Source organism: Molothrus aeneus, chromosome 5 (assembly GCF_037042795.1).
Source record: "Molothrus aeneus isolate 106 chromosome 5, BPBGC_Maene_1.0, whole genome shotgun sequence".
Lineage (NCBI taxonomy): Eukaryota > Metazoa > Chordata > Aves > Passeriformes > Icteridae > Molothrus > Molothrus aeneus.
The window spans coordinates 20,530,089-20,549,869 of NC_089650.1; the positions used below are offsets into that span (position 1 = coordinate 20,530,089).

Consider the following 19,781-nt stretch of genomic DNA (forward strand, 5'->3'; position numbering starts at 1 on the left):
TCCACTGTTGCCCTACGCCACCCTCTCCATCTCTGCCAGTAATCAAGGTGAAGTGTGTACAGTGATTCTGCAGAGAAAGAAGCTGAAGTGATGCAAGTGCACCTGTGGCATTTACACGCAGAGGTATCTTGGTTTTCTGCCACATCTGCTCTAAAGCCTGCAGAACGTCTGATGCATAGTGCTTTTTCTTTCTCATCTAGAAAGCAGAACAAACAGCAGTATAAATCTGATTATGGTAATTCTGTAATGTTTACTTTGAACTAAATGCTAGTTATTGTCCTCAACCAAAAAACACCCACCTTCTAACAAAAATAACCAAATGTAATCTTCCTGGGTGCGGAAGAGGAAAGGGGAGGAGGAAAAGCAGTGACAGGGAAGCGTTCTGATCTATTTTCATCTCCACTGCTCGGCTGGAGGTGTGAAATGCTGCTTTGAGTTCCACAAACATAAGGGATTATGTTTACAAAGGTAAATGCCTTCTACCTGTTCAGGAAACTGGCTACTGGTGGGCATCGGGAGTTGGGCAAGTTTCTCTTCATTGCAAACAAGTAATAGGAGAAGGGTGTGTCTGGAAGAGGAATGGAGAAACAGATTCATTTCATCTAGTCTTGGTAAAACAATGCCCCCTTTTTCCCTCCTTATGGAATGGAGGGATGAGGTGGCTGAATAGAAAATCATTGATGTCCAATATGGCTGGATTAGAAAAGGCAGCTTTTCTACTTTGCACATAAATAGGTAACAGGAAGGTACAGCTAAAGTCCTCTTGCCTGAAACACTGTCCCCCAGAAGCAGACATTGTAATAATAAAAATAGTGGCTGTGTGTATATTGATGCTATTTGCAAGTTACCTGTAAGTGTTTATTTTTTTTCTTATACTTGAAATGGCTTCCTTTACTAAACTCTTACCTAGTTCTGGTTTCTCCCCCCTTTCTATAGTGTGCAGTAAGGAAAATTACAGGACAAATGGGGAGAATGTAGAGGAGATGACGCAATGTCTTGCATATCCAGGTTTCATCTTAATTTCCATCCCATGTTCTCAGAAATGTTTGAACTTCCTAAGGGTTTTCCATGGACACAGAAACTCAGCACTTTAGAAGGTGCTCTTGTAAGGCTGGCTGCCCCCTTTTCCTCCTTTTCTATATTTTTATTTTACTTTTAGTATAGTGGTACTTAAGATCACTGGTTCACTTAAAAAGAAAAAAAAAACCAATAAAATGTTTAAACTCTACTAATGTACAAATAAGCTGAAATGTTGCATTTTATGTGTATTTTTGCCATAGCAGGTACTGTATTTCTCATGCTGGATTTAGAAAAAAAAAAAGGAAAAAAAAAGAAAAAAAACAAACAAAAGGGTGACGTTTTATTGGAGTGTGACAAGTTAAGAGTAATAAAGAATTAAGTCGTCGTCATTTCATTGAAACTGAGAGATGGTGTAATACTTATATATAAGTTTTCTGAAGGTTTTTTTTTTGGGCTTTTAAACAGCTTTTTTGGTTTTTTGTTTTCTTCGTTTTGGTTTTTTTTTTTGTTTGTTTTTTTTTTTGTTTGTTTGTTTTTTTGAAAGATATGATTGTATTATGTGCAACTCAGTTGCTTACATTATAACTACAAACTATTTTTGGGTTCCTGGAAAAAAAGAAAAAAAATACTAATAAATGTGTTTGGCTGCTAAGCATTTAAAGCTCGTGTTTTGTGCACGTTTTGTGTCCCGCGGCCGTGTCGGGGTCCCTGGGGCCGCTTTGGCCTCCGGGCGCGGGGGGGCGCCGGGCCCGCCGCGGGCTCGGGGCGGGGCGGGCGCGCTGAGGGCGCGGGGCGGGGCCTCCGCCCGCCCTTATCCCGCGGGCCGCGCCGCTGCCGCTGCTGTGCCTTACCGCTGCCGCTGCTGTCCCGTACTGCTGCCGCCGCTGCTGCCATGGCGGCCCCCGCAGAGGAGCAGGACGTGATGGCGCGGTACCGCTCCCCGCTGGTGTCGCGCTACGCCAGCGCCGAGATGGCCTACAACTTCAGCGAGAGGAAGAAGTTCAGCACCTGGCGCCGCCTCTGGCTCTACCTCGCCCAGGCTGAGAAGGTAACGGCGGGACGGGCGCTGAGGGCAGAGCGGCCCGGGGCGGGGGGAGAGCGCTGCCGGGACGTCTTCGCGTCCCCATTCCCTTAAGGGCTCTGGCGGATGAGGGCCCGGGAATCGGCCGTACCTTCCCGGAGCTATCGTCGGGAAACCGACCCGAGTAACTTTGCAGGCGCCCCTTTGGCGCGTTCCGGGGAGCAAAGGGGCTCTGCGAGGGGTGGGGGCTCTGCGAGTTCAGGGTTATCCAGCCCTCTGTACACAATCCCTCCTGTCGCCCCTCAGCAAATCATTTCTTCTCGCCTCCTACCCTCCCCCTTGCACTTTTGCCTGCGCTGTAAAATTGGTTTTGTAAAAGCTCTGCTAAGCAACTTTTGGTGAGGGGTTGCCTTTGAGCAAACAGCGGTGTCCTTCCCCAGCGCTCAGCTGTTTGCTTTCCAGGAGGTGTGACGGGTGAGGTGCACTGTCCATTCAATCCGATGGCTGTCTGTCCGTGCCAGCCGGACCACCCCCTGCATCTGTAGCCAGTTGTTGTCAGATAGCCCTTTTTTTCCGAGATAAGTTTACTTTTGGCCAAAGTGAGCAGTACATTTACCCCGCAAGTACTTGTGATGTTTCTGGTAGGCTGAGTGCCACAAAAAAAAAAAAAAAAAAAAAAAAAAAAAAAAAAAAAAAAAAATTGGGTAGTGTGTATTATTAATTCAAGTATTAGGAAGTATTAGGAAGCAACAACTGAGTATGAGTTGTCCAGAGTATGTCCATATGATTGCATGCTGTTGTGTTAGTAGAAGACATGAAGATGACTTTTTTAATGTGCACTTAAAGCTAAACTTTTTGACTTTGACTCTGGTCCTAAAAAGGGATACATGTACAGCTATTATTACATCTTAATTAAGACAATTTTTAAGTTGCACCTGACTTGATTCCTTGTGACTCCTACCAGGTTTTTGACAGTGAAAGGCTTTAGCTTTCAGACTCAATAGGAGCCTATTTGTTTTGTAGGGAGTCCAATTTCTCTTTTCAAAGCCCTGGGATTGTTAGAAGCAATTCAAGCTCTAGGTCTGGCTGTTACTGTGAGTGCAAAGGCAGAGAAGCGCCATGCTGGAGAATGTCATTACAGTGCACAATGTCATTACCATGTTCCTTCTCCATGCAAGGATAGTATCGCTACACAGCATTGTCAATAATATCCTGGACCAAATGTGATGTTTCAGAACCTGAAGATGCAATTATACAGCTGTGCTAAATAGGAGTCACTTTCCAAAGTACTGCATGCCTGATTTTGTCGCAGTTCAGATGCTTGAGTGAGAAAGCTGCAAATCTCATCTGGCGCAGAAAGTGTCCATGCTATGAATGCATGCTTGAGGAGCTTTGCATGTTCAAAGCATGACAATTTAAACATTGTTGTATCGATTCCATCAAGTAATCATCACTTTTACTTCTGTTCGAGAGCAGAATATGTGCGTTGCCCAATAGGAGAAAACAATCTGCTTGGAAGAACCAGTATGGGGCTTTTAGGTTTCCATTCCCAAGCCCTGAATTCCGGGCTACCCCATTTATTGGCCCTTGCTCTGCCTCCCACTGCCGCCCCAGACTTTTGTTCCCAGAAAGTAGAGATAGGTCTTACAACTTCTTGAGAGCTCTTTTCATAGTGGGAAGAGGAGACTACTATTTTTATCTGGCTCCTCATTCCAGAACAGCTTGTAATCTAATGTCAGCTCTGGACTAAAAAGAAGGGAGAGTCAGCTACTTCCAGCACCTGTTATCTCTGTCAGTGGTCAGTTAGTTACACATACAAACAGTTTCTTTAGGCTCCTTGTAGAAGATGCATAGTATTTCTATGAAAAAGAATACCCACTCAAATACCAGGTAATAAATGAACTATGGCAATTTACTGCAGCACATGTCCTCACTTCCAAGATATTAATGTGTTGCTTGTTTTTGAAGATACATAGCTTATCTTTTCAGATACATTAAAAACCAAACAGTAACAAATGAACTCTGGGCAATACTTCCTTTTGTCTTCTGACAAATCAGATCTAGGAAGGTCTAATCATAGGTTTTCTTAAAGTTGCAGGGAGTAGTAAGACAGAAGACATGCAGCTTAGTGATAAAATTTTAGGTAAAGTGTAGGGCCGGGCAGATGGCTTCAATATTCACTCTACTTAATAAGTGAAATTTTCAAGTGGTCCACTTGGAGTATGTGAGATAAGAATGAAAGAATTATTTCAGTAGGAACTGAATTTGGCAGAAAGTCTATACAGTGTTTTGCTCCTTTCAGCAGGCAGGAGTTTGAAAGAGCAGGCTTAGCAAAGTGTGGGATTAGTAAGAAAAACTTATTTTTCCCAATTGACAGTATTTAAAATTTGGGTTAAGAGCTGAGGTGTCTGAATTTATACCCATCCCAAAACACTAGTTTAATTTTTTGCATAAATTCCTTTGTGTTACGATTCTTCTGTTAACACTTTTTATCTTGAACTCTTGACTTAATTTTACCAGAAAGTCAAGTACAAATTTCTTGGAGTTCTCCCTTTTCGTAGAAGTAGCTTTGACATCCTGCAGCATCAAACTGACTTAAATTATGTTTTGCACATAGGAAATATAAATGTTTTCTCTCTTTCTTTAGTAACCCTCCATCTGTTTTTTCTGTCCAGTTTAGGTTTCATTGTTTTTCTGTCACATGTTCTTTATGTGATGGACAACACGGTGTTCTCATTCTGTGTGCAGGAGCTGTGCTACATCATCTGCCTGTTCTGCCCCATCCTTTAGGAAAAGTGATGAGCAGTCAGAGCTGTTAGAGTGGCACATCAAAATACTGGGACAGTCTCAGAAGAATGACACCCTAAAAGCACAGTCCAGAAAGCTCATCACTGACTTCACTGAGCCGTGGTGCTTTGGGGAAAAACCTTGTGTTCTTCCTTATGTAGTTTTCCTACTTGGTTTTCTTAGGTACACGGGTTTGAAGGATGTTTGTTTTCTTCCCGAGGTACTGTCAGTATCAGCAAAAACTCATAGGGAAGAGACTCACATGTTTGTGGACAGATGAGAACATCATTTGTCTTGGCACTACCCTAGCTTGCACGTGTTCTATGTCAAGTTGTCACTTTCGGGAGGTTATTCCTTTCCTCTCTGTGTGACTGTGTACTGTGGTCAGCTTTTCCCAGAGGATCACGGATGTCTGAGCAAGGCATGAGATTTTAATCTTGGCACAAGAATCATTGCCTGCTGAGCTGCCTGTGCTTTTAGGCAGTTGCAGTCTATACCAGTGCACCTCAAAGGCAGCAGTCTGGGGCCAGGTGCCTTTCCCCATTTAGCTGGACACTCATGGGTATGTATATACTTGTGGCAGTGTAAGTCTGGGTACTAATTATCTGATGAGGTCTTTGAGAACACATCTGCTTCACTTGCTGTCTTACTCAGTTCCAGGTTCCATATCTGCAAACCATTTTTTCAGTCAGTTTGATTCTGAACAGAACCAGTTTTTTAAATTCTTTGAATCCTGGAAGCCTCCTGGTTGATGATTTCTCATCACTCTTGCACAGAACAATAGTATTTTAATTTGGAAAAGGCAGTAATACCAAGTTCACTGTGAGACTTTTAATTTCTCAGTATCACAAAAAGACATTTTTCTCATCTTAGTGGATTGCACCAGTGTATAATCTGTGGTTGGATATCTTTGTTTTTAAGTCAGCTTGCTAAAAAGCTCTAGCAATTAGTTTTGAATATGAACTAGGAGCGTTCATCTCCTTCTGCCAGATCAACTGATTTCACAAGGTTTCATATTCAGTCTGAGATGAGGTACTACAGGACTTTTGAAAAGGTACAAACATATAAAACATATCCACCTTTCCATATGTTTTAAGCCCCCAGTTTATAGTTGTGTAGGTTTAGTTGTGGTCCAGAGAGTTTTTCCTGACACAAGCTATTAGTCGCATGTTAGCTGGACTTTTCTTTAACCAAAAGGTAAACTTCATTAAAAGAAGTTCAAACTATACTATTTTTATATCACTTTTCCCCATGTACTTTAATTTTTGTAGTTTTCACGGGAATGTTACATGATTGAGGAAGGTATGAAGCCCAAGAGGAGCATCTGAGAATGAACACTGTCCTGTCCTATTGGAAAAGGCTGGAGAGCCCTAGAATGAAAGCATTTGCTGTTACAGCTCGCTTATACCAAATTGTCACACTTCTGGGAGATGTCAGACGGGACTAAATTACTTAAACAGCTTCTGACTCCATTTGTTGGTAAAGAGAAAATGCAATGAAAGTTCTTTTCCCCTTGCAGTCACTTGGGCTTTCAATCACAGATGAGCAGATACGGGAGATGGAAGCAAATCTGGACAACATTGATTTCAAGATGGCAGCGGAGGAGGAGAAGAAGCTGCGTCACGATGTGATGGCCCACGTGCACACCTTTGCCCACTGCTGTCCAAAAGCTGCAGCCATCATCCATCTTGGAGCAACCTCCTGCTACGTAGGGGATAACACGGTAATAGTGCATTTCCAGTTCCCTGCCTGCAGAGCTGGGTTAAACAAAGCTACATTTGTTTATTTTATAGCTCTTTATAAAATATTACGTGGATTTTTCAGTCATTTTTGTTCATTTTACTGTTGAAGTTAGTTCAGTTCTTTAGCATGGCTACCCTAGGAAAGCAAGCTCCAGCTGCCTTCTTTCTTCTGATGTGAAGTAAAATTTATCTGGAAACTGTTCCCTAACCTCTGCTTGCATGTCAAATATTCAAGGAGATAAGAGGGGAGTTGCAAATGCATGAAGAAACATGTGAACTGTGTGATTTATCAGTTACACCCCTGTGACAAGAGTTCACTGACTTGCAGAACAAGGTCCATGAGCTTTCAGTTGCTACTTGGAACCCCTGCGTAATTCAGGGGAAAACAAGCCTTTCAGTAGTGAAGAGAATGGATCAGTGTGTTAAGTGAAAAAGGAAGTACTACCATTCTACAGAGCTGTAAAATACTTGTGAAGAACCTCATCTACAACAGAGAGCAAACTGAAGCCTTATATCTCAGTATATGTTGCTGTTCCACTGTTCAAGCCATTGCAACTTCACAGCTGCTTTTGTTGCATGAGAAGCTGCTCTGTGATTATTTTTTCTCTACTCCTTTGCAAACCTGTTTAGCTTTTGGATAATACCATCTTCCTTGTGACACCTTGCCCAGCTGTACCTCAGTTTCAAAAGAAGGAGTAAAGGACAACTGGTGCCTCATCAGCCCACTTACTTTTCTGCTGTCTTTAGCCTACAGTGCCTGTATTTTCCACTTGGGACCATATGATTTAGTCTGTCATTCCATGGGCAGTCCCAAGACCTCAAAATAATCATTCATAGGTACTTGGTGGAATCAGGTCTTCCACCACTTATGACTTTCCATGGACCATATAAAAGCAGCAATGGTGGATCCAGCATTTTTGTCATAAGCAAGTGCAGTGCAACCTCTGTTATAAGAAGGAAAGCAAATCATTTAAGAGGAAACTTTTGAATCATCCGTGTCATCTCTGAGAGAAATGGTTATGTCTGATCCTTTAAACATGGCCCAAAGTTCCTTTCTTTGCTTCTTGCAGGATTTGATTGTCCTCCGTGATGGATTTAACCTCCTGCTGCCCAAGGTGAGAAGGTGGTTCTGCAGTGTCTCAGAAATGGGGAGCATTCATGTCCTGTGTTTAACTGGATTTTCCTAAAACTTTGTGGGAAACTAGGAGGAGTTGTCTGTCTGGGTTGTTCTCAAAAAAGTGAAGTTCCCTTTCTTTCCTTTCTCAAGTGTTTTCCCAGAGCTTTTTGGCTCACAGTGGGAATTATAAGCAGCTCCTTGTTTATCTGTGCCACAGGTACTACATAGCAATAGAGCTGTATTGCTTTCAGGATTATCTTAGTCTTATCCTTAGCTATATTCCTAGGAGTCTGTCAGCATTCAAGAAACTATATAAAACATTTTTCTGAGGTCAGATATAGCAGGAGTGTAGTGCAGTGGTGCCAATCTGACCTTGAATGAGTTGGCATCCAATTTGCCCTGGATTGTACATGTGTCAGTTATAGCCCAAGCAGCTTTATTTCTGACCAGTTCTAGGAATAAAGAAATTACCCAAGGATGAACCAACTGCAGGATTGGGTTGGGCATGAAGATTAGACTAGTTTGAGCTCAAATCCAATGACTTGTGTGAGCTCTTGATTGAGTTTTGTAGCAAGCAGAAATTGCATGCATGCCCTTAAAAACTGAAACATGCCATATTCTACATTTAGAGGGGCCTGCACAGTTGCCCCTCAAGGTCCCTTCCTGCACAGTGGTTTCCCTCCCCTTTTTCTCACAATATTGTGCTTAAGCATGTGAACTTCTGTGTTGTTTGGGGTTTTTTCCTCTCTTATTCCACCTCTTTTCTATCCTTCCTGCTTCCACCAGCTCGCAAGGGTGATCAGCCGGCTGGCCGACTTTGCTGAGAAGTATGCTGACATGCCTGCTTTGGGCTTCACTCACTACCAGTAAGTAGCCATCAGCCTTTGCTTTCTTTTTGTTGTCTGTGCTTTGATTAAGTTGACCTGGCACTGCTCTTTTGCCATCCTTTTTCCCATTTCTGACCAGTTGATGGTTCAGAAAAGGCATATGTGCCTGACTCCAGGCTTGTTCAGGAAATTGGACTGTTGCTTTGACTAGCTGTCAGCAATTGCTTCAACGCAGCTACAAATAGAGGATGACTTCCAGGAAAACACAGATGTGCATGTTCTGGGCTGTTTCAAAAAAGCATGACTGGGAATTGCAGTAAGCCTGTCTTCCAGTCAGATTTTCTTTGTTTTTCTTTAAGTTATTTTCTGCTGCAGCCTAGAAAGTTTTGTTAATGGCTACTTGTTACTACAGATGCTGAGTCAAAGGATAATGAGATCTGGGTGGTTCTGTTCTTGCGGTAGTTTAATCTCCTGCTTCATGAAGACTGTTTTCAGAAGCATTAAATTATGCCATGAGCTAAGCCTGGGTCTTCTACCCCAGTGATATGGAGCAGCAAAGGCAGAGAAATTAAGCACAGGTCGTGTCAGACTCGATGTCTGACACTTGAACCTTTCTCCCAAAGGAAAGTGAAAGCATCAGATCTCTGATTTATCATCTTGCTGTATATGCAGTGTTGGTTCCATCAGCTCTAGTCCTACAGCTCTCTGTATCTACAGCTTTTTGGAGGAATATCTGTGTTAGTTTTATTTGGGCTTTTGGAGAGAGGACAGAGGAGTGTTCAAGAAGTGTATACAAGGTGAAATCATAATTGATGTCTCAGCCTTTTCTGTATCATTTGTCAGCAGGGCCTTTACTCCATTCACAATCACATCCATGTTTTCCGTAGCCTTTCCTTTTCCTGCTCATGTACTTGCAGAGGCCTGTCTTGTTGCCTTTCACATCCCATACTAAATTCATCTAGGTGGGTTTTGGCTTTCCTTGTCCCGTCTCTGCAGTGTTGAATAGTTTCTTTGTATTCCTCCTGGATCGCCTGTGCCTGCTTCCAGATCTTACAAGCTTCCTTTTTATTAAGTCTGAGCTTAATCAGGAGCACATTGTTCATGTGTGTATGGCTTTTTGAAGTAGTATAGAGGTTTTCTTCGGAGTTCATGTGGATAATTTGAAATATTTCACTTTCTGGAAAGCGATTTCCAGAAACACCCCTGTTTTTACCTCAAAGCATTTTCAGGAGGACTGAAGTGTAGCTGAAGCTTGCAGTTAGTTATTACAAGGTAGAGGTCTTACGAGAAGTGTTGGCTGACAGCATTGTTTGTGTGTTTGCCCAGAGGCTGAGGAGCACATTTTTATAAATAAAAAGGAAAGTTTCCTGAGAGGAATCATTTAAAATCACAAAGTGAATGCAGATGTCTCTGTGCTGAGAAGTTCACACCAGTGCTGTAAGTCAGCCAGGATGCCCCCCATGCCCTGGGTGAGCAGAATTGGGTGGGGGACGGATGCACCCCCAGTCTGGCACAGCCCCTGCACGCCGGCAGGGGGCACCCGCCTGGCACTTGAACCCAGAATTGCTGTTTTCTGGTACTGTAATTCCATCTAATCCCTGAAAGAAATTATTACATCTTCAGTACCATTTACTGCTGACATTGGTACATCCTTCTGCCTAAGCCAAATGCTGTTAATTTCTGCTCAAATGAGTCAATAGAGCTGAATCTGTAGGGAACTTTTAATGGCAGGCTCAGCAGTGAAGTGTGGTGCTTGGGCAAATCCTCAATGAGTCATGTTGTGTTCTTGATTGTTTTCAGACCTGCCCAGCTCACCACTGTGGGGAAACGCTGCTGCTTGTGGATTCAAGACTTGTGCATGGACCTGCAGAACCTGGAGCGGGCTCGGGACGACCTGCGCTTCCGGGGGGTGAAAGGCACCACTGGCACTCAAGCCAGCTTCTTGCAGCTCTTTGAGGGAGACCACAGTAAAGTACGTCAGACAGCCCAGGGTGCAGACATACAGTCTTGGCAATTTTCTGCTCTGGAATGCTGCTTTCTTTGAGGGAACATTGAGATTCTCGCATTAAATTTACGAAGTCACCCTGATCCCTCTGGGGCTCATTGACAAGGCTCTGTGAAAGTAAGCAGCATTTGGGATGGGATATTTCCCAGAAAGTAGAAGATTTTTTGACAGTAAACTGAGAAAACCAAAGACCATTTTTGCTCTTGCTGACCTTGCTGCGTTGTATTTTGAGCTCTGTTTTTTTTTCACTTCACCCCAAGGTTGAAGAACTGGACAGATTAGTGACTGAGAAGGCAGGATTCAAGCGGTATGTAACACACATTCTTAGCAGTGTGTGACTCCTGCTGGTAGTGTTGGCCCAGATTCCCCTGGCTGCCAAACCAACATCTGTGCTGCTGTTCACTTATTCCCCCTTGCCATCTTCCATTCCCAGTTGCATTTTCCTGCATGAAACTTCACCTCGTAAATCGGCCACTTCTTCTTGTCTCCCTGTCAAAGCACAGCTGTCCCTTTTCCTCTGTTTACCTCTCTCGCACCTGCATGCTGCCCCAAGAAATTGACAGCCTGAACCCAAAGTTGTTCTCATCCCAGCAGAATGACAGCCCTCCACTTCAAGAGCCACGTCACTGCTTGCTCAAAGTCTTGCAGTAGTCTTGTGTCTGCCTGGAACACTCAATTCCTGTGCTTATTTCTAGGGCTTACATGGTCACTGGGCAGACCTACAGTCGCAAGGTGGATATTGGAGTTCTGGCCGTGTTGGCCAGTCTGGGGGCTTCTATACACAAGGTGAGCACCCTAGTTCTATACATTGGGAAGAGGGACAAATGTTTCAGATCTTCAAGAGAAGGTGCTTTGGTGCAGAATGCTCTGCTCAAGAAATATTGGTGTTCCTTGTTCAGCTGTCTTCTTTGTGGTCATGAAAATTCACTGCTGGGTACACGCCTGATACTCAAATCTCAAAGATCTTAAAACCAGTGACAAATAAAGCAAGTTAACTGAGCAGATTCTAAAATGGGTTAACAACTCCCACACCAGATATTAGTCTAATCTATGCTAAATTGATCCAATTAGAGTAAATGTCTTTCCTAGTGGTGTATGAGTTCTTAAATTTCACCATTTCCTCCTAGTTAATTGCCTTTCTGATAATGGTGTTCTTCTCTCTGTCCTTGTGGATTCTTTTCATTGATTTATCTCTGTTCCCTCCTTCTTCCTCCTCTTGGGCTAAAGTGATCTGTGGTATTTTCTTCTGTTTTGGTTTTTTCCCCAGTTCAGTAAGCACACATTATCTGTGTTTGCAAATCACTGTGCAAGTTTGTTGTGCATTTTCTGTGTTCTCTTCTGATCTGTCTTCCATTCCCTGCAAACATTTGCCCTTGCTGGAGTCCAGTTCCCATCCAATCCAGTGGACATGCTGTTTTCTGTGTTGTCTTGACAAACACTTTTAGGCCTGGCAGTATGATTGCAGTATCAATTTTTTTGTCAAATTTTCCACTGCCCCTAGTTTATTTCTTGCCCATAGATGCAAAGATTCTCCAAGAGCACAAACACTAAGATACATTGGTGGGTGTCAGTTTGGTTCTGTTTTGTTAATTTCTCATGCTTGCTTTCTAGATTTGCACCGACATTCGTCTTTTGGCCAACCTGAAGGAGATAGAGGAGCCTTTTGAGAAAGACCAGATTGGTAAGGGATGAGAGAGTTTTCCTGGGTTGGTGTATGTGTCTTTTCATTTATGTTGGTGTGGCCTTTTAAAGAAACTTAGAAATGTCGCTGACAGAATTTGCTTTAAATTAACTGGAGTTGACATCGTTAGTATTTTCAATCCTTTTAAAAGAAAAAGAAAGGAGGGGAGGGGGAAGGAAAAAGAAAAAACACCTTACCTAAAGGTTTCTGGATATTAGGTAATCAAAATCAGATTTGTATTTTTGCACTCCCTGTGTTTGTGGGGAGAAGAGGAGTAGCCATGTGTGTCCCATTGCCTAGAGAGGCAGACCTGGATCTGAGGATGATTTTAATACCCATTCACTAGAGCAACAAGCAGCACTGTAAGCATCTGACTTTGAAGGACAGTATTACTGAGCAGATGGAGGCTCCAACACTGCTAAGATTGCCATGGGTAGCCTAGAGAGATGGTGCTAAATACTACATTAAAAAGTAAACTATTTGTCCCTTTTTTGTGGTAGTACTCCTGTTCTGCAGAACTGCAAAAATGTCATCTCACTTTTTCTTTGCCCACATTTAGATGTTTCTGATCTGAAGGGGGAAATGGTGGTGTCATTTTTGTTATTATAGAAAATTGTTGTATTTTGAGGCTTTAGTCAAAACTATGATGTTGTCCTGATTTTTTAAGATTTTTAGCTTTCTGATGTTTACATTCTTGTAACAAATTTTCTCACACACTTTCTGTAAATAACTTATTGTTTTGCATTCTTTTATGGAAGAAGAGAAATTTGATAGACTGTTAGTTTGTCCAGTGTCATTGGAGAGGTGGCACTTTCACCTTCCAGTCCACTGTCACTTTTAGAAAACTATAAATGTTAGAGTCAGAAAATAAACTTCCCTTTTTCTTCACCTTGAGAGCAGCGGTGTGTGTGCTCGTGTTGTTTCGTGTCCTATAGTGACACTATGATTCCTGACACATTTTCCTTTCCTGGGGGAGGACCTTCATCTCTTCTCCCCTAATGCAGCACCCCTTCTGTTGCCCTGTTGGCATCCCTGTTCCTGCTTTGCCAGGCTCGAGTGCAATGCCCTACAAGAGGAACCCGATGCGCTCAGAGCGCTGCTGCAGCCTCGCGCGGCACCTGATGACGCTGGTGATGGATCCCCTGCAAACGGCCGCCGTGCAGTGGTTTGAGAGAACGCTGGATGACAGTGCCAACAGGTCTGTTCACACTGGGCTCTCCAGGTGGCCTTGTGCAGAAAGCTCCTCTGGCCTCTTAGAAAATACTGCCTTTAAACTAAATCCACAAGATACCAACTTGACAAAAAGCAGTCTCAATAGAACCTAGAGACTACAAACTGGCTTCCTCTGTACCATCAGGTAGAAACTGTTAGGTTCTTTTTAATGTCAAGATCTTTTGTAAACCAGCAATGAAAGGGAGGGATACAGAAGCCAGGGTAATAAATTGCTTTCATAGTCTTCCTGTTTCAATAGCACAGTATTACAGTACTCACATTTCTCAAACTCTCCTCCTTATTTTGGATGCAGTTTTTTGACCCTGCTTTTTTTTTTTTTTTTCATGTTTTGGAGAATAGTCCAATACTTTAACCCTCCAAATAATCTAAAAAAAACATATTTTAATTTTGAAAAATATTCTTTACAAGGAGTAGTCAGATCCTGGAGAAAGAGCACAATTACTCTACTCTTTTAAAAGTTTCATGAAAATATGTGCAGGTCTTTAGGATATTGCTCAGCAAATTTTGCTTTGTTTTATAATTCTTCATTACAACTATTTTGAGCTGAGCAGAAGTTATCTACAATTATTATCAAGTAAATTACAGCAATTAAGTTCAATGCTTCCATCTTTTATTTGGTACTAAATCTGCATAAAGCTCATGCCTACCTTTGAAATATTTTAGTTTCAAAGTCATATTCTGTTGCAGAATTTGATCTCTTAGAATCTTAGAAATCTCTAGACTTCTAAGGTATGGCACCTGTGAGACAATGAACAGCAGCAGTTTTGGCTTAATTAATGCTAGATTAGTGTTAAGATTGCTGACAAGAATGTTATTTTTAAAATGTCCCCACAAACATAATACCTGCATAACATTTTGTGAAAAAATAGAAGATTTTTTTCCCAGGGGGACCTTACTCCACAGCTCCTAGTCTCATTAAAAAAAGAGATGCATAGGCAGCAGAAAACAATGTAAATTTAAGAAATTGCATACTGGTTGATATGGTGTGTTTATTTTCATCTCATCTAATAGAAAGACTAATCTGTCCACTTCATTAACCAAATAGAAAAATCTGTGCTCTTGTTAAAGCTATAGTGTCTTGAAGGAGAACAAGCCAGAGAAAGTTCAATCAATCTACAATCCAGCAAAGTTGTTTTAAGGCACTGTGATAGAATTGGAGGGCTTAGATGTAGCACAAGGTTCAAGAACTTGGATATTTTAAAAGATGACAGTTTAGGATGGGCCAGGCCCTGCTGTCACAGATGTATGATGCTATGTTTGCTGCATTATGATGCAGAGCATTTTGCCTGATACAGCTCAGGCCCCACTACTCCTCTTGTTTCCCTCCTTTGCTTTTTGTCAGGAGCCTCCTTTGTGGCCAGGAGCTGGTTTCTTGGAGGAAGCCCTCACCAAATGCATGGATCCCCTTGGAAATTCCCCTGAGCACAGCCAGGCACAGCATGAGCATGCAGCAGGAGGGTAGGATCAGTAGTAGACACTTCAGCAAAGAACACATAGGGGCACATAGGGAAAGATCCTGTAGATTTCTGCCCTGTTTCCTATCTGTGTAAGCACTGAATTATCTTGGAGCTTTCTATGTCTGCCTTCACCCTTTTCCCTCTCCGTCTCTACTGTCCAAAAAGAAAAAAAAAAAAAAAAGAGAATAGCTCCAGTGTTAGGCCACAGTGATGCTATTTAGAGCATTACTTACAGAAGCTGAAGGATCTGAGGTGGCTGGAATATGGCTTTGTTGCTGACCAGGGTTCTGGGTATGTGTGTCTCGTAGGCGCGTCTGTCTGGCTGAGGCTTTCCTCACAGCTGACATCATTCTGAGTACACTGCAGAATGTCTCCGAGGGACTTGTGGTGTATCCAAAGGTAAAGCAGGAGATAATGGACCTCCTTGGTAATGCTACAACTATGCCAAAGTGTACAAAAATGCTCCCACTCAAGAATTACATTTTTATGTTAGTTCAAATGGTTTCTGAATTTTGCCCTATTCTTGCCATATTCTCACTGTTGTAGGACATACGTTAGGGGCCTCTTGTGAGGCCAAAGCAGAGTAAATACAAAACGTTGTTACAAAGGATATTTTTCCCTGAATTACAGAACAGATCTGTAGAACTTAGCAGTGAATGATACTGTCTATACAGATCTCATCCAGTCCTGGAACTTAGTACAGATTAAAAAAAACTATTGGACATCTTTTCCAAACTAATGTCTCATACAAGATATGGCTTCTAAGTATTATCAACTTCAATATCTGGATTTCCAGAGCTAAGTTCAAAATGACAATGTGTCTTTGCATCACAGGGACAAATTTTTTATCAGGGCCTCTTATAATAGGACGAGGGGCAATGGTTTTAAACTGACAGAGGGACAATTCAGATGATATAGGAAAGAAATTTTATTACAAAGAAGGTGGTGAAACACTAGAATAGGTTGCCCAGAGAGATGGTGGATGCCCCCTCACTGGAAACATTCAGCATGAGGTTGGACAGGGCTCTGAGCAACCTGATCTAATTGAAGATTTCATTGCAGGTGGTTGAACTAGATGGCCTTTAAAGGTCCCTTCCAACCCAAACTTTTCTGTGATTCTGTCACCATTGCCCAGTCCCAGAGATTCAAGGGGAGAGGAAAAAATCTTCACTGCAAAGTTTTCAGTCGCCTATAGTCTTTCTATAATGCTGTTTCTTTTTTCCTTTTTTTTTTTTTTGTGTGTGTGTCTGTTTTTAAGGTGATTGAGAGAAGGATCCGGCAGGAGCTGCCGTTCATGGCCACAGAGAATATAATCATGGCAATGGTGAAGGCTGGGGGTAATCGTCAGGTACAAATGAAGTGTCCAAATTACCTTTGTTTACAGCCTGATGTTTGTCTCCTGAGAAACAAATGTATCTGGGCTCTTGTCCTACCTCACCTTTCTCCACTCTTCACCTGCTCCCACAGAGTTATTAGTATTGCACTGGTGCTGCAAAGCCAGGCTCTGCTCTCTGAGGGGAGAGCACTTGTAGAGATCCCTGTGTTCTGTTAGGAACACTGTGTGTTTGAGCTAATCTGGCTGGCTGTGCTGGAGAAGAGGGAGACCTATGTTTGATACTAGTAGGCGTTTTCCTTTTTTAAGTGTTTGAAGGAACTTGGAACACAGGCCAGGCTTCTTTAAATGGAACATGTTGGCAGTTGGCTACCTTATAAATTAAAAGAGGATGAATCAGTACTGTTAACAAAAAAAGCAAGACCATTCTGAATCACTCATTCATGTGTCATGCTTCCCTAACTCAGTACAGTATATTAACCACTTTGTTTATAGTCTTTCATTCAGCTTCCTGTGTTCAAGCAAGTTGTAATTAAATATTTTTCTTAGTAAATAAACCCAGACACAATTAGATTATATTTTCTTATCATTTAATTTCACAGTTCAGGTCAAAATTGATAATCAAATTTCCATCTTAATGAAACACCTTATTTTCATTTACCTTTTAGATAATAATTTTTCCTTCTATGATTATTTCCACATCAAGGATAGAAGTGAAACTTGCAAGAATAATGGAAGTGTTTGAATAATGGAAGGGTTTGATAGAAGCTTTGAGCAGAATATATGTGGTTTCAATTTTCTGGCAAATCACCCATTATATTAGTCAGGAAACATCATTTTTTCCTTTTTTTTCCCCCCATGTTTCTGATGTCAGTGGGTCAGTGAGTAAGCTTCCTGACTAATCACATTCTGTGATTCATTTGTGTCTCTTGTTGACCTGCCTTCTTCCTGTTGCTGTTTAATTACATACCCATAGGGCTTAGTACCTTTGTAGAAGGTGTTCATATTCACATTCATATGTTCTGGTTTTGTGTGCTGGGAACTTTGGAACAGCACATTTTCTAGGCTTTCCCACCTCATAGCACTGAAACTCAGTTCCTTTCCCCACTACTAAACAGATCCCTCCCCTAAATATCCAAAAGATAGATGTGTTCACCTGAGGCAGGTCAGTGGTGAAGCAAAATGACATTTAGATAGAGAAAGCAGGATTATTTTTGTCCTAATTGTTGATCAAGATCAAGATCAATACATTTAAGGAGAAGATTCCTGCATAGCTGTAAATGCAGTCACATGGCTGTATTTTAGGACCAGCATGGCAATATCTGATTTTGCAGGTGGTACCTGACTACAGTTGGGTTCCCTTATTCTTACCAGTTGATTCCAAAGGAATGGGTTTTTTTCCTCAGTCTATCCTTATGTAGGCCATGATTTGCAAAGTCTCACTGCTTGTTAAGTTGGACAGATTCTTTTCTTTTCCCTTTTCAAAATCTGTAGAGGTTTACATTATTTACAGTTGGAAAAAAAAAAACAAAACCCTAGAATGACTCCTAAGAGTACTTGGGAGATTTGAAGAAGTATAAATTATTCCAATGTCATTAGTTTATATTATAGTTCAGCAGAGAATGTATGTGACATTCGGACTGTTTTAGCCTCAAAGGGCAGATGTGAAAAGATGAAGAAAATCTTGTTTTAATGCAGTGGCATGTAAAGCACTGCAGTCAAAACTGCATCTTCTTTTTGCACTGTCCAGGGCAATACACTTAGACATTTTTTCCTCCCACCCAAGTTGGTGAGATGAACATGTGCTGTCAATAGCAATGGAATGACTTTTTTTCTTTTTCCATCTTCCTCTCCCTGTACCTACAGGATTGCCATGAGAAAATTCGTGTTCTCTCTCAGCAAGCAGCAGCTGTTGTGAAACAGGAAGGGGGCGATAATGACTTCATTGCCCGTGTCCGTGCTGATCCTTACTTCAGCCCTATCCATAAACAACTCGAAAGCCTGTTGGATCCCTCCTCCTTCACTGGACGTGCTCCTCAACAGGTAAAGTAGTGGAAAGAGGCTGTGGGTTGTAATGCAATGTGTAGTTTAATCCTGTCTCCTTTTGTATATAATATGTACACTGTTTGCTACAGAGTGTACATATTATATAACTCTGGCCATACTACTAAGGCAGACACATTTTTCTCCTTTGATTTCCTTGGCTTTCTTGTCTTTCTTCCCTGTGGCTTCACACTTTTTACCCTGGACATACCAGACTGTTGGGTGTCTTTGGGAAAGAGAGACCCCAGTGAGACAAGCACGTCCAAATGGGGAGGAGGAGGCAAGTCCTTTTCCTCATTTTATTTTTCTCATCTTGAACAGGTGGCCAAGTTCCTGAAGGAGGAGGTCAGACCGGCGCTGATTCCATACCAAAGCAAGATGGGTGGGAAAGTTGAACTGGCACTTTAGGTATAGTCTGCAAATGTGTGTGGGTACAGGAAGAAAATAAAAGCCTTATTGACCCAGGTCTATTTACTGTGTCATGTTATTTTGGTGCTCTTCAGTACATTTAGCCCCCAGAGCATACAGCCACGTTGAGTCCAGATGGGCTTTTCATTCTTTGTTTGTTGTTTGATGGAGGTCTTTGACTATTGATGGAGGTCAAGCCTCCATCTATAGTGTGCTGAGTTACTGAGAAACGCTCAGCTGTGACAAGGTAACTTTATCACTGCACCTTCACTGGTTCCTCACAGAGCACTGCCAGCTGTTAAAGAGCAATGCCTGGTGCTGCCTGACATTCATGTAGGACTGACTTGTTGAAGAGCAGAGGTAAGGGGAACTGAGCCCACTCCCATTTTCATATTTCTTTCCATGCCCTGAAACTTTCTCCACAGGTGTCTCAAAACTTGGGAAGTTTGTCCTGGCTTTCAGAGTACTGTGACTTGGGGAGCAAAGAGGCCAAAACATTAGAAATAATGAGAGAGGGAGGCCATGGAACTTCATGGCTCATCAAACTGGTGCTCCTTCAGTGCTCCTTTCCTAGTTTAATAATGTAGCTGTGGCTCTGTAGCTTCTGAAAATCATATTTACAGGTGTTGATAAGAAACCAGTCATTGTGTTCTGGCTGTGATTGTGTTCCTTGGCTGTAGGTGCTTGATAATGAGTGGCAAGTGGACTCTGGCATGTGAAAGTTGCTCTCTACTGCAAGTTTTGTCTCATAGGGAAAGAAAAAGATACTGGAATTCATTGAATTTCAGATAAATTTAAGAGCTTCAGTCTTATTTCTGACATGAATGATCTGTTTTGTAATGTCTGTGCTTTACTGGACATTCAGTAGTGGATCAAATTCTTTTCCCTTTGACTTAATCTGGAATAATTCCCTTACCTCTTCTTCCAGTGTTATTACATCACAGAGCATTTCTTCTGCTTCAGTGCAGTAGAAAAGCTCTCTCTCTGGCCTCTTATTTATTCAGACCCTCAGAGGTGACTTGATAAGGATTACTTGATGATTTTTGAAGTGTGGTTGCTAAAGAGAATTTTAAAAAGCAGAACTAACTGAAAGAGGCTACCTGCAGT

General features: G+C 42.0%; 1 protein-coding gene across 1 annotated transcript; it reads left to right on the forward strand.

Annotated features, from left to right (window-relative positions):
* Positions 1-1,819: 1,819 nt before the first annotated feature.
* ADSL (adenylosuccinate lyase) lies at positions 1,820-18,736 on the forward strand. Its single transcript, XM_066550619.1, has 13 exons — positions 1,820-2,068; positions 6,348-6,551; positions 7,641-7,685; positions 8,474-8,553; positions 10,315-10,486; positions 10,780-10,826; positions 11,215-11,305; positions 12,131-12,200; positions 13,251-13,398; positions 15,199-15,289; positions 16,149-16,238; positions 18,090-18,266; positions 18,588-18,736. The coding sequence occupies exons 1-13, from the start codon at positions 1,913-1,915 to the stop codon at positions 18,672-18,674; spliced, it is 1,458 nt and encodes a 485-aa protein (XP_066406716.1). The 5' UTR covers positions 1,820-1,912; the 3' UTR covers positions 18,675-18,736.
* The last annotated feature ends 1,045 nt before the right edge of the window (positions 18,737-19,781 follow it).